We start from the raw sequence: 16053 nt of genomic DNA, 5'->3' as shown, positions 1-16053 counted from the left end.
GACACACTGACACTCTGGGAAACAAGACACCAGGATTTGGGTGAGATTGTTCCCTGATAGAGAGCATCAGGTTAACCTATGGAGATTGCATCCCTGGTTATTGTTTTTCAGTATCAACCGGTTGTGAAATAATCATTAATTGCACTGGTAGCTGGGGTCTAATTAGGACTTCTTGCCATTATTTTACTGGTGGTTAATAATCTGATGGATGACGCTGCTGTTAGTGATATCAACAGAGTGTGAATAAGCAGCTGTGTTATATAAAGTGCACATCTGGTTGATTAGTTCATATTGCTATAACACCAATTGTATTTAAGGTGTGTTTGCTACCTCACAGGGTCTGCTGGTTTCCCCTTGAAGTTGGGAGAATTCCAGCAGGTGATTCATTCCCTGCATTTTTATGCATAGGCAAGGTGATCCTTCCCTATTTTTAGAGGAATTATTATAAGTTATATTTTAGGTATTATTGCTGTATTTCAGGTTTTTCATATTGATATACCATACCAGTGGCTGCATTATATAGATCCAGCTCTGCCTAAAGACGTCCTGGCTAGACTTCATTTCTATAAAACAAAAGAAGCTGTGCTGCACACACTGAGGGGAAATCCAGCCCTGCCAGACACTTTCATGGGACTAAAAATCTTCCCAGATCTTTCTGCTGCAACTCTTAATAAAAGAAGAGAATTTGCCCACCTTTCTAAACTCCTTAGAGATCAAGACATCAAGTACAAGTGGGGTTTTCCGGTGAAGATGATAATTTTCAAAGATGGAGTCACTCACATATGTCATACTCCTTTTCAGCTGGGCAAATTGCTGGATGACTGGGGAATAGCCCACCCACCAAACCCTGGTGGGCAGGAGAATCATAGAGGCCCTCCAGACAGGATTAACCCTGAATGGTCAGTAGCTTAGCTGGGACTCCTTCCTGCTTATGGCACCTGCTGTCCCTGCTCCTGTGACACGGGATGTCACGTAGCCCCCCTGATGTTCTCGCCTATGGCGAGCGGTTATACACCGGGCACCCTACTCGGGGCAAACCGGTGTTGTTGGAATTTTTTTGTTTTTGTTCCTCTTCTCACAAATGTTCCTTAATTTTTTCTGGAAATTTCTCTCAATTCCTTGCTGGTCTAGCCCCTCTCATCCCTGATGGCGTTCCTAGGAATTCAAACCCCCCTGCGGCTCCAATATGAGAATTAAGATATTTTCTATTAATGTAAACGGACTCAACTCCCCAGCAAAAAGGTCAATGATGTGGAGAGAGGTGAAGGCATCTAACTGTGATATAGCGTGCATTCAGGAGACCCACCTTCTTTCCACAGATAATAAACGGCTACTTCATCCAAGGTTCCAACACACCTTTTTTGCTAATGAGTCAAAAAAAAGAGGAGGAGTGGCCATTTTAATAAAGAACTCAGTGGCCTTTAAATTGATAAATGTCAGTTATGGAGCGGATGGAAGATATATTATTTTGTCTTGTTATATCAACAGCGTCCCTTATACCTTGGCAACGGTCTACTCCCCAAATTCATCACAATTGACCTTTGCTAGGAAATTTTTCCAAGCATTCAAAGATACTGCCACAGGGGCGGAAATCATCTGTGGAGACTTTAATATACCTGTAATACGCTCCATGGATTGCTCCAACACCAGCATCCCACATGCTAAGGAACTTAAGCATCTCATCAATGAATTCCATTTTCATGACATCTGGAGATATTTGCACGCATCAGAAAGAGACTATACATTCTTCTCTTCCAGGCATCGCTCATACAGTAGAATTGATTTTTTTTTGGTCGACAGCAAATCTATAAGTAATTGTGTGGCAGCTGATATTGGTTTAATTACTTGGACAGATCATGCGCCGATCTCTTTGTCTGTTCAGGGTAGCTTTAATGTTCAAAATTCCCCTAGGTGGAGACTGAATACCAGCTTGCTTGGTAGGCAGAAGGTACATGATGAAGTAGTCAGTGTTAACAGAATATTTCAAACTTAATAATAATGGGGAAATTTCTGACGAGACCCTGTGGGCTGCTCATAAAGCAGTAGTCAGAGGGCAGCTCATAAAAATAGCCTCCATCCAAAAAAGGAAAAAAGACACAGATATTAAATATATATTAACCCGTATTCATCACCTTGAATCCCTGAATAAAGCCAAAGCATCCCCTAACTTGACTAAAGAAATTGTAACCCATAGATTCCAACTAAGATCCCTACTCCTGCAAAAATACGAACATAATCTTAAAAAAAATAGATCGACATTTTATGCTATGGGGGATAGAGCGGGGTCCTTATTGGCAAGAAGGACGAAAAAACGTGAGATCCAATCTAAAATAGAATTCCTGAGGGACCCAAACGGAACAATCACTAGACATCCCATTGAAATAGCGGAAGCATTTGCGAAATACTATGAGGCCCTGTATAATCTAAAATATGATTCCAATACGTCACAGCCGACTCAAGTGGATATACAGGGTTTCCTAGACACCCTGGATCTTCCCCGGGTCTCTGATGAGCAATTAGAGGAACTTAATCTTCCCTTTACTACACATGAAATCCTAGGTGCCATCAAAATGACTAAGTCTAACTCTGCCCCGGGCCCCGATGGGCTGCCATACGAATATTACAAACAATTTACATCCACTCTGTCCCCCTTTATGTCAAAAACCTTCAATTTTTGGCAAAATAAAGGGTCAATTTCCCCAGACAACTTAGAAGCGATTATTATCACGCTACCCAAGCCAGGGAAACCTGCAGACACCCCAGGTAATTTTAGGCCCATTTCACTCCTAAATTGTGATGTTAAAATTTATGCCAAACTAGTGGCAGATAGACTTCATAAAGTGATCCCGACCTTAGTGGCTCCAGACCAAGTTGGGTTTGTGACAGGCAGGCAATTTAAGGATGGCACCAGACGGATGCTTGACTTGATTGGACTGGTGGAGATATCGGGTGAACCCAGTGCATTCCTGTCTCTTGATGCTGAAAAAGCCTTTGACAGGGTGCACTGGGGATACCTGGAGAGAGTTCTAACAAAATTCGGGTTCTTGGGGAAAATCAAGTCATCCATTCTAGCCCTCTACTCTTACCCAAATGCGTCAGTGTTGGCATCGGGGTTTCTGTCATCTAAATTTCAAATAAGTAATGACACCCGCCAGGGGTGTCCATTGTCTCCCGCTATTTTTGCTTTAGTGGTAGAACCTCTGGCGGAAGCTATACGAAAAAACATAGCCATTTCTGGTATAAGAGTTGGGGAATTTGAACATAAACTTGGTTTATACGCAGACGATGTGATAATTTCCTGTTCTAACCTTGCAGTGTCGATTCCAGCAGTGGTGAACACATTATCAAACTTTTCTAAAGTGTCGTATTATAAGCTTAATGCGGCAAAGTCTTTGATACTGCCGTTTAATGTACCGGTGGAGGCCAGGAGTGCGCTGGAGGGGGCCTTTCAATTCAAATGGTGCGACAGGGGATACCTTATTTAGGTATTAAGCTGACACCATCGCAGATGTTAATTAAAGAAAATTTGGAACCTCTGATCCAAAATTTAGAAAAGGAATTGGGAAGGTATGAAAAAATATCATTGTCCTGGATGGCCAGGATACAGTCCTTTAAAATGGTTTTCTTACCCAAAATATTGTATGTGCTCAGATGCCTTCCCATCAAAATTTCTCACAAAACCCTGATGAAACTTCAATCGTTGACTAAAAATTTGTCTGGGGTAATAAAAGGGCTAGGGTCGCAGGTAAAGTGTTATACCCCCCATATGACTTAGGGGGATTGGGCACCCCAAACATATCGGCATTTTAAAAAGGCTTACTAATTGAATCACTAAAGGAATGGTGGCATCCAGGTAATTCACATAGATGGGCTCAGATTGAAAATTTCCTGTCCCGCCAGGGCTCGGTCAGAAGAATGATGGAAGCAGAATATTTGAGCCGTTCACGGTTCTCCCCGTGTGTTCCCACCATGTCAGCCTCCCTGGAGGTCTGGCGAAATGACTTGATTCATAAGATTCAGATTCCTCTTTCAGAGATTTCCCTCAAGTCGTTGGAATCTCAAATCCCCTTTTTGAATCTGGCCAGGTGGGAGGGATCGGGCATTACAGTGCTGGCGGATCTATACTCTGATTTGGGTGTTAACCCCTTTAATGAAATAGTACGGGAACACCCCTCTTTAAAGGGCTGTTTCTATCAACACATCCAAATTAGTCATTTTCTGGCCTCTAAATTTCCTCCAAAGTCGAATCCTCTGTTACCTACAACAAAGGCTTTGGTATTTAAAAAGATAATTAAATCCAAAGGTATCTCCTCGACATACAAATGGCTCAATAACCCCCCCGAAGAGCAAAAATCTCCTTATATGAATAAATGGGACGTGGAGTTGAATGTCTCTACCTCTCCTTCAAACTGGCACTCGGCAGCAGCAAATATCCAAAAATATTCCAAGTGTATAAATCATCTGGAGCAACTGAAAAAAGTACACCTACGATGGTATCGGTCCCCAGCCAACTTAGCACAGTTCCTCCCAAATTATTCGCCACATTGTTGGAAGGGCTGCCTCCAAAGGGGTACTCTTGGTCACTGCTGGTGGGCTTGTCCCAAGGTTTTCTCGTTCTGGTTGGAGGTGTTTGGCCTGATGGGTGAGCTGACAGGCAATCCTATTAATCCGAATCCAGGTCTGGCAGTGCTAAACGTGGGTATAGAGGAGTTCTCTTGGGAATCCAGGGGTTTATTAGTTCACATTCTAGTAGCTGCCAGATATTGCATAAGTTTGCACTGGAAATCCCCAAAGACGCCTACATTAGTTGAACTATATAACCGAATTAATCTCCAATGCCAATACGAGTTCTGTCTGGCTCACTCCATCCGCGCCAAAAACAAAATACTTCAGATTTGGGACATGTGGCTAAACTCTGTATATGCTTCCCCTGTCAGGCATCTGTCTCCAGGGCAAACTGTTGATAATTAAAAATGGGTCAAATAGGGTCAAAGAGAGTGTTACGCAGGGAGTTCACCCATACCACATGTCAATATTCAAGGTGTTTAAATCTCTGTTGTTGTTACTGCTCGGGCTACCCCGAAACGCCATCCAATTCCCTCCCTCTCCCCTCCCCCTCCCTGGTTGCTTCCTTGCAACCATCCATGGTTCTCCCCCTCTCCCCCACCTCTCTCTCCCCTCCCTTTTCTTATCTTCCTTTCTTACTCTCTGGTTCTGGTTGTTTGGATCCCTCGTTTTGAGGATTAAAGAGTAAATTGGTAGGTTGACTCTATACGTATTGGGTATTGATTAACCTAAAAAAAGTTGCAACTTGCATCAGACATGATTGGTGGTGGTGTGACAGGAAATGTGAATCATAATCAAAGGTGATACTACCACATGTTACAGCGGTTTTCTTTGTGTATTATTGCCAATGATACCTGAATTTCTCCTTTTTGTAATGTAACTTCCTACAATAAAAATTGATTGGATTAAAAGAAGAAGGAAGGTGATCTGCGCCCTTGTATTGACTACCGGGGATTAAACCAGATCACCGTAAAAAACAAATACCCTCTGCCACTTATCCCCGAACTATTCGATCAGCTCCGAGGAGCTCGTGTATTCTCAAAGTTGGACCTCCGTGGGGCCTATAACCTGGTTCGCATTCGCTCTGGAGACGAATGGAAGACCGCATTCAACACTCGGGATGGGCACTACGAGTATTGTGTCATGCCCTTTCGTCTGTGTAATGCTCCGGCAGTCTTCCAAGAATTGGTGAACGACGTGTTCAGAGATCTCCTCTATGTCTGTGTCGTAGTAAATCTGGATGACATCCTGGTCTTCTCTCCGGACTTACAGACCCACAGAGAGAACGTGCAGCTAGTTCTCCAGAGGTTTAGAGAGAACCGTCTGTACGCCAAGTACGAGAAGTGCATCTTTGAAAAATCGTCTCTTCCCTTCCTAGGTTATGTAATCTTGGATACTGGCGTGCAGATGGACCCAGAGAAAGTGTCTGCCATCATCAACTGGCCTCCTCCTTCCGGACTGAAGGCCATCCAACGCTTTCTCGGCTTTGCGAACTATTATCGGCAATTCATCCCGCACTTCTCTGCCTTGACTGCGCCTCTCTCTGCCTTGACTAAGAAAGGAGCTAATCCTAAGGACTGGCCACCGGCGGCCGATGCCGCGTTCAGCTCCTTGAAACAGGCGTTTGCTTCTTCCCCGGTTCTCCATCGTCCTGAATTGAACCGCCAGTTCACCTTAGAGGTAGATGCCTCCTCCTCAGGAGCCGGGGCAGTGTTGATGCAGAACTCCTCCTCCGGAAAGATGGTCACTTGTGGATTCTTCTCCAAGAGCTTCTCGGCACCCGAACGCAACTACACCATCGGGGATCGGGAACTACTGGCTGTTAAGCTGGCCTTGGAGGAATGGCGCTACCTCTTGGAGGGAGCGGTATACCCTGTAATCATATACACGGACCAAAAGAATATGGAGTACCTGCGGTCAGCCCAAAGACTGAACCCGCGACAAGCCCGCTGGTCCTTGTTTTTTGCTCGATTTGATTTTCAACTCCATTTTCGGCCTGCGGATAAGAACGTGCGGGCAGACGCCTTGTCCAGGTCCTTCGTGCCTGTGGAGTTGGAGGAGGAGACGTTCCAGCCCATCATCAACCCTAGTAAAGTCATTCCGGTGACTCCTGTCGCTCTAACTCAGATACCCCCTGGGAAAACCTATGTCTCAGATACTGACAGACAGAGAGTCCTGCACTGGGGCCATGCCTCGAAGATCGCCGGCCATGCTGGTCAGAAGAAGACTTGGAGTACGATTGTCCATCACTACTGGTGGCCGTCCCTCCGTAAAGACGTCGCAACCTTCGTCTCAGCCTGTCCATCCTGTGCCCGGAACAAGACACCCAAACACCTACCTTATGGACGTCTTCTGCCTCTGCCCATTCCTTCCGTTCCGTGGCGACATATTGCAATGGACTTCATTACGGACTTACCCTTATCCTCCGGACACATGGTCATATGGGTTGTGGTGGATCGCTTCTCCAAGATGGCTCACTTCGTTCCCATGGCTGGGCTGCCCTCGGCCCAGGAGCTAGCTGACTCCTTCATACAGCACATATTCTGATTGCATGGCTTCCCCGCACACATTGTGTCCGACAGAGGAACTCAGTTTACCTCGCGCTTCTGGAGGGCTCTCTGCAAACATCTGGGAGTATCCTTGGACTTTTCTTCGGCCTACCATCCTCAGTCGAATGGCCAAGTGGAACGGGTCAATCAGATCCTGACCTCCTTCCTGCGCCATTACGTCAACATCCATCATGACGATTGGTCCACGCTCCTACATTGGGCTGAATTCTCCCACAACCAACACATCAGCGAGTCCACCTCCAGCTCTCCCTTCCAGGTCGTTTACGGACTTCAGCCTTCTGTTCCGTTGCCAGTATCCTCGGCTTCCGATGTCCCCGCAGCAGATGCTCTGGTTCGGGACTTCTCAGCTATATGGAACTTTGTCAAGTCTTCCCTAGAACGTGCTTCTTTGCGGATGAAGAGATATGCGGACAAGAGGCGCCTGGATCCCCCGTGTTTCTCCCCAGGTGATCTGGTCTGGCTTGCATCCAGATACGTCCGATTGAAGTTACCATCGTACAAGTTGGGTCCTCGTTACATCGGGCCGTTTAAAGTCATCAGCAAGATTAATGCAGTCTCCTACAAGCTGCAGCTCCCGGCCACGATGCGGATACCCAACTCCTTCCATGTCTCCTTGCTCAAGCCTGTTGTTCTTGGTCCCTTCTCCGCTGGTCTCGGTACTCCTCCTCCCATCGCTGACGATGACATCTATGCGGTAAGGGATATCGTGGCCATGAAGACCGTACGAGGTCGGCAATACTTCCTGGTGGACTGGGCGGGTTATGATCCCGAGGATAGGTCCTGGGAGCCCCGGGAGAATGTTGGCACTCCTCTGATTCGTGCTTTCCTGTCCTGGTTGCGGGGAGGGGGGCGTGGGGGAGGGGGTACTGTCACGCTTCCCGGTCCCCGTGCCCCGCTCTCCGGTCCCCATGGCCTGCTCCCTGCTCCCCGGCGGCGTCCCCTGCTCACCACTCCGGTCCCGGCCTCCTCTTCCTCGCCGGCGCCCTTCATGCGTCCAGCTCCCCGCTCCTGGCGCTCCTCTGCGACGTGGGACACTCAGCCGGGCACTCCTGCTTCCTCTGCACCGCTCCCTGGACTGGGTTCTGGTACACGGGCCTCGTGCATGCGCATTAGGGCGCGCGCGCGGTCATTGACCCTTTCTTAAAGGGCCAGCACCTAGAAACAGGAAATTGCATAGACAGGTACAGGGTATATTAGGATTCTCCTTCCTGGTGGGCGGGGCCTGTTCTACGTGTTTGGTAGACTAGGAGTTCAGGTCCCCATATTGCTTTGCTGTGTATTAACCCTGTCCTGTCTCGTAGAGCCTGTCCTGCCACGCCAGCCGCTCCGAACCACGTCCATTACAGTACCCTGACGGTGACTTCGGCGGATGTTCCACCACCTCTGCAGCTCCGCCAGTCTCCAGTCCCTGGCTCCGTTGGGTGACCCGTTCCATCGCTCAGCAGGTTCCGGATCCCGCCTGACCCTTCAACCCGGCCTTGGACCCTGAGCCTCGTCACCCGGACTACCGTCCAGGACTCCGTGTGTTCAGCAACGTCCACCTTTCCAGCTCTCCTACGGACTGTCTGACTACCGATAGTGCTTCGGCTGCCGTGCATCAAGACCCTCTGGCGGGGTGACCAGCCTGGCTGCCTCCTCAGGGGAAACCGGTGTACGGTCCAGAGTTTCCACCACCCGGACGTAACAAATACATTACCTCGCTGTCTCCTCCTGCACAAAACTGAATCTTGGAGAATCGGGCTCTGGAGAAAAGAACAAATTTCATCATTTACTTCTTTGTCGTTCAGTTTTCATAATCAATAAAAAGTCTTTTTTTTGCAGGAAGGAGTTTCTGATCCTTCTAGATTCTTTGTTACAGACCTGTCTCTATGTATAACAAGTGAGGGCCAGAGCCGCCATCTTCATCTTCAAGGCTCCATGGAGACCTCCGAATAAGTGGATGAGACTGGAAGAAAGAAACATAAAGACCCGAACTATAAGAATGAATAATCAGCGATATAGCGGAATAATCACAATGCGGCGGCCACCGATCTCCCACTAGACGCCGGAGCCACGGACCGTGCTGGAGAGAAGCGAGCGCTCACCTGATGGAGATTCTCATCTTCGCTGCTGTCCTCAGTGTCGGACGCAACAACTCTGCGGCATTTTTTGTTTACCAGTAACTAGGAAGAAGAAGAAGAAAAAGTTGAAAAAAAAATCTTAAAATTTCCAGAATTTTAAAAAGACAAAATATTCCAGAATCCGCCGCTCACCTGGTCACCTATACCGCTGCCGTCTGTAGTAGACTCAATAATAAAGCGACGTTTGCGCTTATAACTAGACATTTTTCTCAATCAGAATTGCAAAAAATATCCTCACTCCTCAACTTCTATAAACCCTCAAAGGAGGAAGAGGCCGAGAGCGGAACTTTTATCAGCTCTTCACATTGTGATGTCATAACTTGTATGACATCATTGTATCATTCTACTGCCCGGATATTGTAACATCAGCAACACCCGGCGTTCTGATGGATGGACATGGACAGTGCAAAATAGGAAAAAGTATTCATACCCCATGAACTTTTCCACTTTTCTATGTTATACCCACAAACGTAAATGTATTTTATTAGTATTTTATGTGATTTACCAACAGTAAATACTAAGATTTTGTGAAGTGTAAAGGAAATGATACACGGGTTTCTAAATATTTTAAAACTATGTATTTGAAAATTATGATGTGCATTTGTATTCACTCCCCACTGAGTTAACACCTTTCACTACAATTATTACTGCTCATCTTCTAGAGGGGGAAATATTTGCCCGATCTTCATAGCGTTTTGCATCTAGCCCAAAAAGTTCTACTTTTGTCTCATCTGACCGAAGCACCGTCCTCTCGGCTGCTTCTCTAATTAGTGCTCTCTTTCTTCTTATGTCAGGTTTTTTTGGGCCCCGGGCGAAAGAGTCTCAGTGGGCCCCATGCACACACAGAAACGCACATACACAGATACGTACACATACAGGCATACGTACATATACACAGATACGTACACATACAGGCATATGTACATATACACAGATACGTACATATACAGGCATATGTATATACATATTTGAAGAGAAATTCAGAAAAACACATATAAACAGACATAAATCTATACAGTCATATACAGGGACATACATAGATACACATCATACATACACACACAGATATATTACAGATATTATTAGCATAGGGAAGCCGGCAGCAGCCTCCTCACCTCCCCCCCTTGTCTCCAGTCCAGCTCCTCCTGGGCATGTGGCTGTGCCGCAATGATTGGTGGCCGTCACTAACAGACACGGCCGCACACAGAGCACACTGACACTGCTGTGTATACATCACAGGAGGGGCTGGGGGCTATAGTATATAAATGACTGGAAAGGTTAGGGGCATACAGATTACTGGGGGTTTAGATGTTACTGGGGTGACATAGAGCTGTGGGGGGCATACAGATTACTGGGGTGGGTAGCATAGAGCTCTGGTATGTCAGAACATACGGCTGTGAGGTAGCAGCACATTCGGCTTTAGTGTAGCAGTGCAAATGTGACGCCCTGGACTAGCCAGGTCGTCCCAGGTAGTCCCACATCCCCCCCCCTTAGTAAGGTGACAGCAGCCAAACTACAAAACCCTTGTCACCTCCCTCCGGGTTTGATGTTCACACCAGGAAGGGGCGGAGCCAGGCAGTTGGCTCCACCCACTGAGGAGTTTACAGGCCTGGAGGCGGGAAAACAGTTAGTGAAAGCTGAGCTTTGACAGTGGAGTGAAGTGGAGTCAAGTTCAAGGGCAGACCTGTGCTCAGGCCTGCCAAAGTCTACACCAGGTGTCTGGGTTGGAGCCCAGTCACCTCTGGCAAGGAGGCAGATGGTGGTGGCTGCCTGCAGGAGCTGGGATTACAGCCGGTGGAACTGTAGAGACCGGGGACGGGCGGTGGCCCGCCGGTACCGAACCGGGGAACCGATTGGAAACTGGAGCACCAGGAGGGGTACTCAGACCCAGTACGAGGCCCAGAAACAACCGGGCCGAGTCAAATCAACTGATTGAGGACTGGACTTTAGGACCTTTCCCACATAAGACCCGACTGAAGACAACAGCCCAACCATAGGGGTAAAGCCAGCGCCCAGGCATAGAGACCCGAGGGGCCAGCGTCTGCGGGCAAAGAATGCTCTCCCAACACATAGCAACCCGGGGAGCGGACTACCATTGCTCAGGCATAGGAGTCGTGAGTTTTACACAAGAGAGGTGCAGGAGAAAGGCGGAAACCACCAACCTGTTAAGGGGAAAAACAGCCGGCTACGGGCACCGTTCACCATCTTGTTTGGTTTACCAGAGACTCCAGCGTGTTTATCGTAGTGAGTACACCAGTGCCTTCGGGCCGCGCACCGCGCCGCACCAACACCCCAGCACGCATTCATCCCCTCGCCTCAGCACCTCCCTCGGGCCCCCGGGACCATCATCCCCCTACCCACGGAGGGCGTCAACACCAAGCTGCGCAACACCGTCCCCGGGAGCCTAGTCAACGGCAGCGGTGGTGTCCATCCATTCACCACAACCCGTTGGTGGTGTCACGTACTTAAATCCCTGCAAACCACGGCGGCTCCGGCCATGGACCTCCCCACCGAAGTCCCTACATGTAGCACCAACCCCCTTTAAGAGCGACGTGACCCCCCTGGGTCCGTGGAGAGCTCGAGCCACCCACCGACGAGCACGGATCCGAGAGGCTCGGCAGCCGGCCGAGCCCCGGGGCGGTACACATACGGCTCTGGGGGCCGCACATACGGCTCTGAGGGGCAGCACATATGGCTCTGGGGTAGAAGTGCATACGGCTCTGGTGGGCAGCACATATGGCTCTGGGGTAACAGCACATTCGGCTCTGGGGTAGCAGTGCATACGGCTCTGGGGGCCGCACATACGGCTTTGAGGTAACAGCACATTCGGCTTTAGTGTAGCAGAGCATACGGCTCTGGGGGCCGCACATACGGCTCTGAGGGGCAGCACATATGGCCCTGGGGTAGAAGTGCATACAGCTCTTTTGGGCAGCACATATGGCTCAGGGGTAGCAGCACATTCGGCTCTGGGGTAGCAGTGCATACGGCTCTGGGTGCCGCACATACGGCTCTGAGGGGCAGCACATTCGGCTCTGGGGTAGAAGCGCATACGGCTCTGGTGGGCAGCACATTTGGCTCTGGGGTAGCAACACATTCGGCTCTGGGGTAGCAGTGCATACGGCTCTGGGGGGCAGCACATACGGCTCTGGGGGGCAGCACATATGGCTCTGGGGTAGAAGTGCATACGACTTTGAGGTGGCAGCACATTCAGCTCTGGGATGGCAGCGCATATGGCTTTGGGTTGGCAACATATATCTCTCTGGGTGTCCCATACAGCTCAAGGGGGCATCTACTGCTCTGAGAGGGCCCATACAGCTCAGGAGTGGGGAAACATACAGCTCAGGAATGAGGGCTCATACAGATCAGGAGTGGGGGCCCATAGAGATCAGGGGAGTGGAACATACAGCTCAGGATGGGGGGCTCCCACATAAATCTGTGGAGTGGAACGTACAGCTCAGGAGGGGGGGTCCCATATAGATCGGGGGGGTGGAACATACAGTTCAGGTGGAGGGGGCCATACAGTTTGGGAGGACATACGCAGTGGTCAGTGTGCTGGGGAACGCTGGCTGGAGCTGCGCTGCGGCTCCTCTTCATCTGTGGGACTGCAGCACACCGTGCGGTAGCTCCGCCTACAGATGAACTTCAATCCAGGTGGAGTATGGAGCATTCAGCAGTGAATACTATGTGCCAGTGTGGATTAAAGGGCCGGCAACCGCACTATCAAGGATTCAGGATAGTGCGGAGGCAGCCCAAGCACTGCAGTCCGCGGAACTCAGCCCGGGGCCTGCAGGACTGAACACGGTGAGTGGGCCCCCTGGCTGTCCAGGGCTCTGGCATTTGCCTGGGTGTGCGGGTGCTGACGTCGGCCCTGGCATTGAGAATTGAAAGGACTCTGATTATGGAGCAACAAGAATCCTACATCAGACAAGAACAAGGTGATGTTCATCATCTTTCCCCCATCTCACTCTACCACTCCACCTGACCTATCCATCAAAGTCAATGGATGTTCACTCTCCCCTGCACTGGGTGCTTGCTGCCTGGGGACAACCCTCATCTCTGCTCTCTTCTTCAAGCCACACATCCAAGCCCTTTCCACCTCCTGAAGGCTCCAGCTCAAAAACATTTCCAAAATCCATATATTTCTTGACCAAGAATCTGCAAAAACACTAATGCAGGCCTCATCTCCCGCCTCGACTACTGCAACCTCCTGCTTTCTGGCCTCCATTCTAACACTCTCCCACCCCTACAATCTATCAAACAGAGCTGTGGAAAAGAAGCGCAAAATAGGGTCTTATCTGATAGACAGGTGGGTATAAAAAGTAAGACAGATACTCACCTGTTACAGTTGTGAGAGGCACAACTCCTTATAGGCATAAAGCAAATAAATGCATAAAATGGTCAGCCGCAGCCCCGATATTGCAATGGAAATCACAGAGTGTCCTGATGAAGAAGGCGGAGATGCCTTTGAAACGCGTTGACCTGTGAAAATAAAGAAAGGAATTGATCACATCTCCTGAAATTGTGTTTTTTAGCACAGCATTAAGCCTGACTTCCTCACCCACTCTGTGATTTCCACCCCTACAATCTAAGAAACCGAGGTAGTCCACCTACAAATTGATACTTTATTAATATTAAATATTAAAAAAAGGTCCAAAAAAACCTTGAGCGCTGTGTAAAGTGCACACGGGATAAATCAGATGGTTTAAAGTAGTGAGGGTAGAGGTGCAGTGATGGCCTGGAGATTAAGGCAAAGTGGCCTGGGATTAATCTCAGGGATAAGGAGGCTCATCCTTTACTGTTCCTTACCTGGCAGCAGAGATTAGACACCCTATGATTTGTGGTGCCCTCGCTCCACTTCGGCTATCGCTCTAATGTCCCTACCTACCAACTGATTGGGTATCCACCACCAGACATAACCCCAGAAAGTTCTTGATAAATTCAGTCAAGTCTGAATTAAGTCAGAGTCTCATAGGCATAACAGTCATTTGATCAGTGGCAAATTATATATAAATTAGCAGGAGCACTAGACTGATCACTCACGAGGCTTAATAGCATTCATGATTCACCCAATAATTATAGCATAATTAGACGTTTAAGAGTGTGAGACAACCTATCCACTGACACATTCATGCAACATATTTCAATAATAAATACTGTCTTTATTGGATTTTAAGATGCACTTTTCCTCACAAATATTTGGGAGGAAAGTGAGGGGTGTGTCTTAAAATCTAAATGTAGCTTCCTGGAGGTGGTGGAGAGGGGTCGCAGGAGGGCGGGGGAATGCTAAGGCGGCTGGGTAGGTGCTGCAGTGTCTGTATGGGGTCTGCGGTGGCTTGTGTGGGGTCTGCGGTGGCTGTGCAGAGTCTGCGGCGGCTTGTGTGGGGTCTGTGGTGGCTGTGCAGAGTCTGCGGCGGCTGGTGTGGGGTCTGCGGCACTTGGTGTGGGGTCTGCGGCTGCTGGTGCTGGGGCTGTGAGGCGGGTGGTGCGGACTTTAAATAATGGGAGCCTGGAGTCGGCGCATGTGCAGAGGATGCTCTCGGCTCAAGATCTCATCTGTGCATGCTCTGCCTCTGGCCCATTGATCTCCCAGCAGCGGACTAAAGGAAAATGATGCCCGGAGGTCGCACTTGCTCAATCTGCGCACTCACTGACTCCAGGTGCCATTTCTTTGAAGCTCTCACCAGCCGCAGTCCCAGCCAACATCGCCGCCACAGCCTGAGCCCCAGAACAGCTGCCCCAGCACCAGCACATCTGCCCGAGCCGCCGCCGCAGCCCCAGCACCAACCCAGCCGACAGTTTCTGGGCCAGCATCTGGGACACCCACCACCCGCAGCATCACCCTGTTCCACCACCACCGCTGCCACCCCCTCTGGTAAGACACCACCGGATTATAAGATGAACCCCATTTTATTTTTTTTTTACCCTATCATCTCCTCTTCCCACAATCGCATACTAGATTTTTCCCACGCCTCACCCATACGCCGCAACTCTTTACCCCAACACATCAGACTCTCGCCTACCTTGGAAACCTTCGAAAGGAATCTGAAGACCCACCTCTTCCGACAAGCCTACAATCTGCAGTAACCCTCAGTTCACTGTAGCACCGCACGTCCAGCTATGGCCTCACCTACTGTATCCTCACCCATCCTCCTCAGTCTACTATAGCGTCACACAACCACCCCTACCCTCACCTACTGTACCCTGACCAATCCCCTGTAGACTGTGAGCCCTCGCGGGCAGGGTCCTCTCTCCTCCTGTTGCAGTCTGTGCCTTGTATTGTTCATGATTATTGTGCTTGTCTATCTGTGCCCCTTTTCACATGTAAATGTAATAAATGGTGCAATAATAATAATAATAATAATAATGTTTCTCTCCTAAAACTCCAGCAATTGTCTCATCACTTCCCAGATGTTTACAGATTGTTGTGATAGAATAGTGGATGCTATACATTAGTATACATTAGGAGCCGTGGCCCGGGCTTAACATATTTTTTAGTTTTGTTACTATCATCAATTTTTAAAATAGGTATTTTTTTAAATGCACTGGAAAATGTCCCCTTCTGATCTGTGTTCTATGTTCTGTTGTGAATATAATATGGACATGAAAAGGATAAAGCAGGAGCGCTTCTGTGTGTAAATGCTTTCAGGTGATGATAAAAAGGTAGTGGGTTTGCACTCACCTGTGCCGGTTATGCTGGCAGGCACAACGCTGTTACGTCACGGTTTTTATAGATGTGCTCATGGATATCCTGGGATAGCTGCCAAATTTGTACCACTGGTCCCAAGTATAGTTCCCTC

The 16053-nt window shown here is 48.7% G+C and overlaps 1 protein-coding gene across 1 annotated transcript in view; it reads right to left on the bottom strand.

The window, feature by feature from the left end:
- Positions 1-9460, bottom strand: part of LOC142243854 (germ cell nuclear acidic protein-like) — a 28928-nt gene extending 19468 nt beyond the window's left edge. The window contains exons 1-4 of the mRNA XM_075316060.1: positions 9389-9460; positions 9221-9298; positions 8997-9081; positions 8833-8878 (exon numbers count right to left, since the gene is read on the bottom strand). Coding sequence (XP_075172175.1) covers positions 8833-8878; positions 8997-9081; positions 9221-9298; positions 9389-9460 — 281 coding nt within the window. The remainder of the gene's footprint in view (positions 1-8832; positions 8879-8996; positions 9082-9220; positions 9299-9388) is intronic.
- Positions 9461-16053: the final 6593 nt, after the last annotated feature.

The sequence above is a fragment of the Anomaloglossus baeobatrachus genome, chromosome 6 (assembly GCF_048569485.1).
Source record: "Anomaloglossus baeobatrachus isolate aAnoBae1 chromosome 6, aAnoBae1.hap1, whole genome shotgun sequence".
NCBI lineage: Eukaryota > Metazoa > Chordata > Amphibia > Anura > Aromobatidae > Anomaloglossus > Anomaloglossus baeobatrachus.
Note: the sequence above shows the minus strand (reverse complement) of the source record. Positions and strands in the feature narration are given on the sequence as shown.